General features: G+C 33.0%; 1 protein-coding gene across 3 annotated transcripts in view; it reads left to right on the forward strand.

Annotated features, from left to right (window-relative positions):
- Nucleotides 1-11,854, forward strand: part of ATG5 (autophagy related 5) — a 131,638-nt gene extending 119,784 nt beyond the window's left edge. For all 3 annotated transcript variants that reach the window (XM_074310183.1, XM_074310184.1, XM_074310185.1), the window contains one exon: nucleotides 11,071-11,854. In XM_074310183.1, the coding sequence (XP_074166284.1) occupies nucleotides 11,071-11,207 (137 nt within the window). In that variant the 3' untranslated portion in view covers nucleotides 11,208-11,854. The remainder of the gene's footprint in view (nucleotides 1-11,070) is intronic.
- The last annotated feature ends 407 nt before the right edge of the window (nucleotides 11,855-12,261 follow it).

Here is a 12,261-nt window from a genome sequence, read left to right on the forward strand (position 1 = left end):
CCATCCTTCCAGTCTCCAAGACTGGTAATCCTAATATTATCCTTTACTCTTTGCTGCCCCTTACTCCACATGTCTATTTAATTTCCAGATCTTTCTTTTCATGTTTCCTTACCTCACATCTGGCCTCTTCTCTTTATTCACACATTCACCACCTTCATTCAGACCCTCTGCATCTCTTGCCTAGATCCCCCTGCTTTAATCTGTGTACAGTCCATCCCTGACGTCACTGCCAGAGGGATTCTCTTTGGCCACAATGCTGATCACCCTACTACTATAGCATGTACTTGATTAATACATACTACTACTGTATGTCTTTCATAAGCTCCAGTGATTCCTGATTGCCTCTAGAACAAAAAACAAATTTCTGTTTGCTTTTGAAGCCCTTCACAACATGGCCTCATCTTGTCTTTCTTGCCTCATTATACATTCTCTCCCTTCCTGCACTTTATGATCTAACCAAACTGGCCTTTTCTGGTTCTTCACTGTTCCTCTCATTTCCGAGTCCTTGTAGAGTCTGGGCCCCATATCAAGAATGCACTCTGTTTAACTCTGCCTCATAGAATCTTAAGCACTATCTTCTTCCATGAAGTCTTTCTAAACCCTCTCCAACCCCCAATAGCAAATATGGCTCCTTCCTAATTGGCTTTTATTTTTTCTCTTTAGAATTATTCCATATATATGCTTATATGTGTATTTTCTCCCCTGAAATTCTTCAAGAGAGGGATTGTTAATGAAGCAGAACAACAAATTACTGGTATCTTTAGCTTGTTCTGTAAATATTTTTTTAAATCTCATACATATGGAATAGCTAGGTAGCACAGTGGATAGGATACCAGCTCCGGAGTTAGGAGAACCAGAATTCAAATTTGGCCTCAGACATTTGACACTTACTAGTTGAGGGACCCCAAGCAAGTCACTTAACTCCAATTGCCTTGCAACCCCCCCAAAAAAACCAAACAAACAAAACTCATACATACAAAACAGATTCCACTCTGCTTTAATGCAAGTTTTAACAGATTGTTAGTTGTCACAAATTGTTGTATAGAATTAAAGCTTGGAAGCTTGATTAATGCCTTGTAATTTAGACTTGGATACAGTAGCAATCTTATGGAATCATCCCCATGATACTCTTTATACAAAAAAATCAATAGTCTGCTAATGTAATGTGCTAAATATCTATGATTTATTCTCAATCATCATTTATTGATGAATTTTCTTTTGAGTTTTTTCCTAAATTAAAAAAAAAATTATTCTAATTTAAAATTGACACAAGGCCAAGCATATATTGAAAATTGTTAGTAAATTTATTTTGTGTACCTCTGCCATCACCATTAAGGGCTATATTAGGAGATGGGTTTTCTAGATAGGGAAACAGCCAAGAATAGTTCCATCATCTCAGCAAGTTTAAAAACCATGACCTAGATTATTTATTCTCAAATATTTTCATCCTGGAAATTCTTTTGCCACACACTGTGATTTTGAACAACCCCATAATTTCCTCTGTGCCTGTTTCCTCTTCTATAAAATGAGGATATTTCCTTTCCTACCCTCCTTGGATGATTGTAAGGATCAGGTGAAAGATTATTTTTGAAAGTATTAAGTGCAAAGTGGTATTATTTGTTCCCAAAAGAATGTGCACTTCAAGGTGTGACAGGAGCTGCATAAGACTTAACTTCACCCTTTTTCAGAAACTAACAGCTGGAACTTATATTCTCTGTGTTGAGGATGTTACTGAAAGTATAGCTTTGGGTAATTATAAAATCTAGCTAAGACCTCATCATTGAGAACTGGAACCTTTGGAAGAACTGAGTATCACCTGGCCCACTAGCTACACACTTGCTGGCTCTAGATTTTAACATTTATAGAGCTATATTCTTTTATGTTATTGTTGTTGTTATTTATTTGTTTGGGGGGGGGGCAATTGGGATTAAGTGACTTACACAGCTTCTAAGTGCTAAGTGTGTCTGAGGTTAAATTTGTCATATAGCTGCCCCCTGATGCTATATTCTAAATGTGATGTAAATTATGAAACCATAGTCTTAAAATAAGAACAAAAATATTTTTAATGCTTAGTGGTTAAAAAAGAAAAAAAACAGAATTAGAAGTAGCTGAGTGACAGGAACAGATCACTAGACCTGGATTCAGGAAGATCCTAACTCAAATCCAGCCTCAGAGACTTATTATCTGTGTGACTCTAAACTTAGCTTTTGGTTTCCTCATCTGTAAAATGGGAATGATAATAGCACCTATTTCCTCACCCCAGGATTATTGTGAGATTAAATGAGATGATTTTTTTGTAATCCTTAAAGCACTATGTAATTTCCCCTGTCTTTTGGGAGCTCACACATAATAATTATTTGATATTGATATTATTTTTGTTGTTATGATTATTATTTCATGGTTTGAACAATCAGACCATCTTAGTTTAAGGATATTTAAAATTGGTATTATCCTTTAAATTTGAGGTCTGTCTTTGTATTAAAAACAAATGTGTAAAAATAAAAATTCCTAAGTCTGCCTCAACTACCTTGTTTTCTTTCATTCAATCTCCATTTTTATTCCATGCTCAAAAATAGATACATAATTGACTGTGATAATCTTTATAACATATTTTCCATGATGTTTTAATCCAAAGACATTTGTCTTTTCTTAAAAGCACATTCAGAGGAACAATAAAATCATTTCTTCAGGGGCAGCTAGTGGCACAGTGGATAGAGCACCAGCCTTGAATTCAGGAGGACCTGAGTTCAAATGTGGTCTCAGACACTTAACACTTCCTGGCTGTGTGACCCTGGGCAAGTCACTTAACCCCAGCCTCAGGGGAGGGAATCATCTCTTCAATTGTTCTGCATTTGCAAATATATATAGCTAGATTATTTAGAAGGCTCACAAATACCTGTAACATTAGAATTGACTTTCCATCTTTTCTCTTTTCCAAAAATGCTTTTTTTGCATAAGTTATTGTTCTTTTATTATAGCATTAGAAAATAATTGGTACCTGAGTACCAAATAAATGGTTATATAGTAAAACTCATTAATACATAACTCAAAATCACATTAAAATTTTCCCTCTGCTCTCTATTTTAAAAAATACCTAGATCATTTGTTGTACAATTTAATAATGTAAATGAGATTATCAATATGTGGTTTAACTTTCTTATAATATACATTTTTCATGTAGTCTCATAGACTCAGAGCTGGAAGGGATCTTAGTGGTCATATAATCAGTCCAATCTCCTCATTTCCAAATGAAGAATCTGAGGTTTAGAGAAAAAGTGAAATAGAGAATAAGAAAATAAGTCCAAGATTATATAAATATTGATAGAGTCAGGATTTGATCCTAGATTCTCCAAATCTGGTTTCAGTGTTTTTTCCATTAAAGCAAGCCATGTAAGTCAGCTTCATAACACTTTGATAGATGTTCATTTATGTGTGTGTGTGTGTGTGTGTGTGTGTATTTTTTATTTTCTTGCAAAATATTTTATTTTACTTGAAGGGTTCATTTCATCAGGGGATTTGAATTTTTGGAGTTTACTGCTTTTCACTTTCCTAAGATCCTAAGTTTTCCATTTTCTTCAAGAATTTGCTTCAAGTATTAAGATAAAAACAAACAAAAATACATACAAGAAAGAATTTTTAAACCCTCTTAAGTTGCAATTAACTTTTACCACAGTTTGCAATTATCAGAAAAAGAAAGAAAAAAAGAAATATATTACAATATAAAATTTTTGAACTTAATAAATAGTTTCTTTTTCATAGTCTATATAAGGCTGAATAGATATTTTTATTTGGTATAGTCATCCTGAAAACCGATATTTTGTAAATGATTTTTTAAATGGATTCAAAAGTGTCATAGATTTTTAAGAATCCTGTTGAAAATGTTAGCAGACTTCTAGAAAAGGAGTCTAGTAGGGAGAAATTTGTAAGAAAACAGTTCATGGCATGGAAAGTGATAGCAAGTGTATGTAATCTGTAAGTGTATGTGTTCATTAAGATGTATAAAATCCGGAAGAAGTTAATGTAAGTATTTTAGAATGGGTTTATATTTCTCTGATAAACAGCACTCTCCTTCTGTTTGTGATCACAGGATGAAAGCTCTGTAAGCTTGTATATGTACGTTTTTACTGCTACATCATGTAGCGTGCTCTTAAGATTGAGATCTCATTCATTCCCCAGGAAGCATTTCTGTCTAAGATTAATTGCCCTTTTAAAATCGGTGTTTGATGTATTCCTTTGACTATATCCTGATTTGGTTTAACCCTCCTTGACCTGACCTCACTGACTATTACCCACCGTGGCTGAGGCAAAAACCCTTCACTGTGATGTATGCACGTACTATATAGACTTCAGCCTGTGGGTTTTCACATTGATGGATTCAATTAGTTAAAAGTTTTACTGACAAACGAATAGTCAAGGTTAAAGATTTTGTCAGATACTGAAACAAACTGTCCAGACATAACTTAACCAAATAATTCATCTACATTTATTGTTTTGTCTTGTCAATTTAAACACTTGTTCTAGAATATAAAATGATGTCTTATAAATGGTATTGAACATCCTCAAATGATAGGTTTTATAGTTCCTCATTACATTAGAGCATAAAAACAGAGAAATGCAAAGGGAAACATATTAATTGTGGCCATTTCATGTTTCAGATTTCTTTCTTCCATATTCACTTAGTCTAGATTTTAAATTTTTATTTGAATCATACTTTGGTTTCATGATAATTTTGGAATTTTTCCTTAAAATAAACTATGAAGTCAGCATGTTTATTCTACTTTTACTTTTTATAGTAAATGGGCAGCTAGGTAGCTCAGTGAATAGAGTGCTAGGCCTAGAGTCAGAAAAACTCATCGTCCTAAGTTCTAATTTGGCCTCAGACACTCACTGTGTGACCTAGACAAGTCATTTAACTCTGTTTGCCTCAATTCCTCATCTGTAAAATGAGCTAGAGAAGGAAATGACAAACCACTCTAATATATTGGCCAAGAAAACCCCAAAAGGGGTCACAGAGAAACAAACACAACTGAAAAACAACTGAATAATAACAAAAAAATGGAATCATCCTGCTGAAATTCAAGCTATCCATCTCATAGTCATTTAGTATCACTAGATGAAAACTAGGTTTAAGTGAAAAGTGTGGTGGCTACATTTTAACTCATGAAGAAGGGGAAGGGGAGAAAAGTCCTATGCCCTCAAAAGTAGAAGTTCCTGAAGTAAACATTTATCATGTAAGAATTTATAACCACACATACACTCTTTCAGAAGAGAAACTATTTAAGAACATTGGAAGGCTGATTTCCTAATTGTGATTCTTCTTTGCCTATTCATGACTTAATTTGAACATAGTACATAAACAACATATCAAACAATATGTGATTTTTGTTATAATTCAAATAAAGGCATTTTTCTACCATTGTTTGGTTACAGTGGCCTGTGTATCAATTATATTTATCTCTTAGTAAAAATATTGTTCTTTAGTCATTCAGAGTCCAATTCTCAGAGTCCTTGATTTATGTGCATTCTAGATAATTGAATGTATGGTTTGGGATACATTTGGGCCAATATGTTCTGCTTTTTACAGTTGTGGCTATAAATTTGTTTGTGTCTATGAGAAGTAATTGAGTAAATAATCTTTTCCCTTAAAAATCAAACCACTAATTATCTTCTCTTTCATCCATTTTAGTTAGGAAATTAAGCTGAATAGAAATTTCTTTCTGTTCAGACAAAAATCAATCTAAAAAAACTTTAGAAATCATGAAATCCATTTTCTTAGTTTTACAGATAAGAAAGCCAAGTCTTAGAGAGATTCTGACTTCCTCTAGGACACATATTGAGTGACAGGAACAGTACTAGAATCAACTTCTTCATTCCCAGTCTAGTGTTTTTTCTACCGTCTTGTACTTTTTCCTTCTTTTTGTATAGTTTAATGCACAAAAAATTGCTTGTTTTAACATTACATATTATCTTATTCAAAAAGAGTACATGATTTTACATGTATAAACTATTTTCCTACTCTTCTAATATAATAATATAACTAAAGTTTGTTAAACTTTTCTTGTATTTAAAGATTTCTCTCTCTTCTCCCATCTTTAGGTATTATATGCCCAGAACTTTAACTGTCATTTTAATTTTAATAGAGCAGTGATGATAAATAAATCCTAGGTCCAAACCACAAACTTGCCATTCATAACAACTATTCAGAGTGTCTTACTTGTAAATTTCATTCACCTATTTCAGTTTATCTTGCATCATTTTAACTTAAAAATCCCAAATTTTATTGCTATTTGTTTTACATTTTGAAAAGCAAAATGTCATAATTCATGGAGATTCTTATCTTTTTTTAAGCAAAATTTTTCACATGATTTGCTGCCTAAATGTTGACATTAATTCTGTCTTTTCTACTTTAATAAATACAAAATGTTTCTGGCCTTTATTTTCTTTTTTCTTATTAAAAAAGCTCAAGTATTTATGAATGACTGTACTTGGTGTAATGAAGTATATTAGAGTAGTAGCAGTTTCAGATTCATATTGAAATGAAGAACAGTGGCCTGAAACTCATATCAGGCTCGTTCACTTGATTACTATCTCAAGCATTGGTCTACTTCAACATTAAATTGACTTTTAAAATAAAAGTAAACTGAGTGGGTGAGATGTGGAGTAACATTTTTATCCTTAGTCATTTGTTTTATACTGATATTTTTCTCATTTCTAAGTAGTAAATTCTAGATTCTCACTTTGAAACACAAAGCAAGATTTACCAAAAATTCAATTTAGTTTTATATTTTCACTGTTTCTTCTACCATAATTTAAAAAAAAAATTCTACTAAATATCTTCCAATCTGTTTAACTAGTATTGTCAGTCTAAAAATGACCTATGCTGCACTGTTATTGCTTTTGACATTTTGATTTTTAAAAGATAATAGCCTCTGTGCTTTTTTTCCTGTCCTGTGACATGTTTAATTCCTTTCACTCTCCTTTTGAATTTTGTAACCAAAATATTTACTCAATATAGTAACCTTCTGTGGAAGCATTCATTTTAGCAGGTTTTTCTTTGAATAACATAGTCCTGTCACAAAGCAGAGATTGTATATTATAAGCTTGCACTCTTCCCCACTAATAGTTTTCCAAAATACAGATTTTAAAACAATTAGCTAAGGAACATAAGCTAATAATTAACAGGGTCCTCAAGTTCATTATATGGTATGAGAAATTTCTTTAGCAAAGCATTTCTTTTTAAGTGTATAAACTTAATAATTGATATTATCTCTTCCTTTTTAGCATTCTGGGGAAGATTGGCTTACAATCAGTAATCTAGGGAGTCACTGCTAACTGGCCTCCATCTAAAGCGAACATAAATTATCTTTCACTTTCTGGCCCTAATAATGTTTTTCTACCTAGTCTACAGTTACCCCACTCTGAGTCTGATGATGAACTCTAAATGCCTCTGAAGGGTACAACTCAATGATAGCCATTTGTACTAGATGAAAGGTGACAGTTTGTCTTTTAGACACAGCTTATGAGTGGATTATATGGTAACCAATATTCTGCTTCTTTTTCTAAAGGACATTTAATGAAAAAGTATCAGCTCCTCTGGTTTTAGACAGAATCATGCATCAAACAGGGAGTCTTTAAAAGTGACTTTGACTGGAAGAAAAATTTTGTCAATAAGGAATTCATAGACCACTACTACTTTCCCCTTTTGACTGAGTTATTAATAGGAGGAGTGATTCTAAGAATATTAAATACTCCTAAGAAATTCAATATAATTATTGTTTAAAATTGAGAGAGAAGTGAGGTAGAAATGCTTTAAAGCAGTATAAGAATAAAACCATGGCGATCTAGAACTGTCTTGGAATTAGTCACAGGATTATAGAAGGTCAAAACTGAAAGTAACTTCAAACATCAACTTGTGTGGCTTACCCTTACTTCTCTTTCACCGCTTCCCTTTCACCCCTATTTCAGTAGACACTATTTTGAAAGAAGAATCTGAAGCTCATGGAGGTTGAATGGCTTTAGCATGGCAACACACTTAGCAAGTAATGGAGTTAGATTCCTTGAACCTAGAACTTCCTGGCTTATTTCCACTTTTACTATGCCACACTGCTGTCTTAGACCTTTTGGATCTTGAAGGATTTGCTGGTTTTAACATTAAAAGTATATCATTATTTTAAATGACTTGGACAGAAATCTTTCACTTGTGACCTTAAGCAAATCATTTGACCTCCTTGGGCGGCCTAAGTTTCCTCCTTTGTTTAAAAATAATAATAAAAATAAAACTTTTGTGGAGAGGAGTTTAATGAGAAAATTGAACAAAATGGTCTTTGAAGCCATTTTTCGCTCTAAATCTGATCCTGTGATCATAAAATGTGTTACATGCTTCCCTGCCTTGTTAAAGAATATACCAAATACAACTTCACTTTTTCTTGATGACTGTTGGTTCTCATTATGAGTGACATTATACTATGCTTTGATACAATAGAGTTTCCCATATTCAAAGTGGCTACAGACTATTGTGTAGTTTTGCATTGTTTTTAATCACTTTTTGATCATTTGCCCTCTTCATCTTGCCAACTGCTAGTTTTGTTCATTTCATGATATCTACTTGTCACAATCTTTCTTCCCATCCTTGTTACTACTTCTGATCCATTATAGACTTGAAAACTAGATAACAAAATTTGACAGAATTTTGTTCATAATAGATGTTAAATAAGATCAAAAGGAACTTGCCTATAACTAAAAGGTAATGTGATGCAGTAGTTGGAGTATAGGACTTGAAATCAGGAAGGACTAGATTGGAATCTCACCTCTGACCCCTTCTCTATAGATATGGGCAAGTCCCTTAACCTCTTTAAGTTTTGGTTTCCCCAACTATAAATGGGGAGGATACTTCCTTATAGATGGGTTTGATAGATGAGCCTTAAACATAGAAATAAAGTGATTTTTAAAACTTCATAAAAGTCTGGTTTTTCTATTTCTTGACATAGCACCCTACCAAACTATCTTTCTGCCTCTATGGACTTTTAACAACTACTTTGGATGAGCAGGTGCTTTTTCCATATGCTTCTTGATTCTCTGTTCAGCCTTCTTGTATTATCAAAGAGAATAAGAAAGCCTTGAACAGGGACATGATTGGTGTCCAGCATCACAAAGTATTAAATAGCAGATCTGATATTCAAACTAGAGTCTTCTAAATCTAAGTTCAGTGCTCTTTCCATTATACCATGCTCTACTCAGTCACATTGCTGGTGTAATTTTAAAATGTTGAGACACATATTTCTATACATGTCCGTCTCAACATGAGAAGTCATTTTACCTCAGTTCACCACAAATACAACTCATCTTGTGTAAGTTTATAATATTTTATGCTTCTGTCATTTTAAGAGAATCTCTTGTTCGTGAAGCCATTTTATGAATTTACAGTTCATCACAGTTGTAGTGTTATGGGACAATGTGAAAGTGTCTTATTTAATCTTTTTCCCCTTACCTGCTAGCTTCACCCAGGCACATTCCTATGGGTTTATTTAATAAATTGGAAGGAACATTAACATAAAGGACTTCTAAATTTATTGCTTTAGTAATTTTCATTCAAACTAGGATTTCTTGCTCCAGATTTTAAGATTCCAGGGCCATTGTCTTCTCCCCTCATTTGACTCTTTTATGAGATTTGAAAGCCATTTCAGGATAATGAAGATGTTGTTCATATTGTCCATGCTCCTTAATGTAAGGAATTGAGTGAATTCTCTTTCCCTCAATCATATTCTCTTCTTGAATGTGTACATAGGGACTGAGCCTTTTTGATCCTAAAAGAAAAGGTGATTCAGCAAAAGAATCAAGGTGACCAGTTAAAGAATTGATATCTCTTTTTTGAGTTCTGTTCCATTTTTGTGGTGGACATCAAAACATTGGAGTAATATTTCCTAAACAAGAATTAATTTGGTATAGTAGAAAGCACATTGGATTTGGAATCAAAAGACCTGGGTTCATAACCCAGATTTACTAACACATTAACATGAATGGGTCACTTAAGCTATATTTACGTAGTCTATAAATAGAGATAATAGTTATATTACCTACTTATATGACAGGAAATTTTGTAAATTATCAAGCACAATATAAGTACTAGTGGCTATTATTTGTCTTAAAAGAAGGCACTAAATTTTTTTAAATATTAAAACAAGATTATGTTACCTGTGATATTCTATTCATGTGTTTCTATGATCTTATATTTTTATTCATAACTATATGTGATCCTTAATTTCAGTGAATAAGTATATTTACATATTCATTGAATGACTTTTATAGATTGAGCACTACTAAATGAATAGGGAATCCACAAGAAGTTTATAGTTTCAAAAGGATGTTGACATGTACATAGATATATAGCAAGAAAACACTATGGCATTTTAAAAAAACTGGCATCAATGAAACTTTTATTTTAAAAACCAAATTCTATTCATATTTCCTATTAATAATAAGAACTCATTTTAGCCCTCAGGTTTCTGTTTTAGGTAAATAAGTACTGCTGCATTTCAACTTTCTCCATGTCCACATGGTATAGTGTACTGAGTGCACAGGAGAGAACTAGAATTGGATGTCAAAAACATAAAACCATCATGTGTCAAGACTTCCAAACAACTAGAAATCCCTGACTCAGACATTAAGTTCTAGATATCTCTTATTTTAATATTTATAGTAGCAGGTGTTTTTAGGTGTAACTGACACAAATTAGGTCGATGAATACAATGGTCTATTTTCTTCTCTATAGTTTCATTAACGTCAGTCTTCAGTGAGCCTAGTAATTAAGAAAGAACTAATACTTTCACATACAATAACAGAATTTTTATCAGGATTCATTTTAACTCTCAAGTTTCTGTTTAAGTACTATAAGCACTGTACCATTTCAACTTTCTCCACGTCCACATTTCCTGCTATATAGCCATGTCATGTTGAAAGATGTAAAAATCCATTTGATTCACTGTTTTCAGAAAGTGTTCAACTATGTTTATAGGCAAACATTTTGACCGTCCTAATTTTTTGTTTATTGTTGCATTTCTTTCTTGGAATTAGATGGGGTAAAGAAGAATCAAATTATGATTCATGGAATTGAACCAATGTTGGAGACACCCTTGCAGTGGCTAAGTGAACATCTCAGCTACCCTGATAATTTTCTTCATATTAGTATCATACCCCAACCAACAGATTGAAGGAGATTCTATTCGCCTAAAAAAAGAATGAGCATCAACTTTAAACTGGATCAACCAGAGCATGTCAACCTTTTCCTTAAGTCAGGTTTGGTGGAGGCAACCTGACCAGAAAAACCTCCTTGCTGCAATGCAAGCCAGACAGGAAAAAAAAGATCCCATGACCAGATAAGGGCAGTTGGGCTGGCCTTACTCTGCATCACCACTGCTTTCCTCCACTGCCGTCATTAAACCTCAGTTGCAACATGAAAGACTTTACAGGACCATTGCAAGTCTTCTGTTTTCTTGTAAAATATAATGAAGCTGAAACTCAGCCTAAGAAGCAGATGGAAATACATGCCACTCGAATTGTATTTCTGATTAACAAATAAACAGGGGTATTTCCTAATGTGACTATGGTTGAACTTTAGATAGAGTGGAAACATTGGTTTAATTTTCAAGAGAATTAGACTTAAGAAAGTAAAAAAGAAATCCTGTTATCAATAACTTGCAGTAATATTTTGTAAAAGATCAGATTACAGTAAACCCATCTTTCCTTAATAAGAATTTCCTATGTTTACAAGTATGTATTGGTATGCAACAATCTTTTAACTTTGATAATGAGCAGTGAGATTTTTAAATAAAGCCTCTAAACATGTTTTGTCATTTAATAACATGTACGATTTTGTCGCTTTCAAATATTTTCTGACTTGTATATAGCAGATCACTGTTTATACTCTATATTTTACCATTCAAACAGGTCTTCAGTGGCATGGTGATAGGCTGGGACAACTTGTCTGCTAGAGAATTTCTTGCTGCCAATTTTTAAATCTTCATGTGAAAATATTTTATTTTTTTCATAACACCATTCAACAATGTTAAAGTTTATCATTACTGTTTTATTTATTCCCTTAGGTTGAGGCAGTCACATTTTAGTATGATCAACAGATAGATGCATTGGGTACTTTAGTCAGCTGCAAAACCCATTCTTTTCCAGGCTAGCATTTACATTGTCTCTGACTGTAACGTTTGTAATGTTAGTCAGCCTGTAAAGTTTAAACATAATATATATCCTTCC

Source organism: Sminthopsis crassicaudata, chromosome 4 (assembly GCF_048593235.1).
Source record: "Sminthopsis crassicaudata isolate SCR6 chromosome 4, ASM4859323v1, whole genome shotgun sequence".
Lineage (NCBI taxonomy): Eukaryota > Metazoa > Chordata > Mammalia > Dasyuromorphia > Dasyuridae > Sminthopsis > Sminthopsis crassicaudata.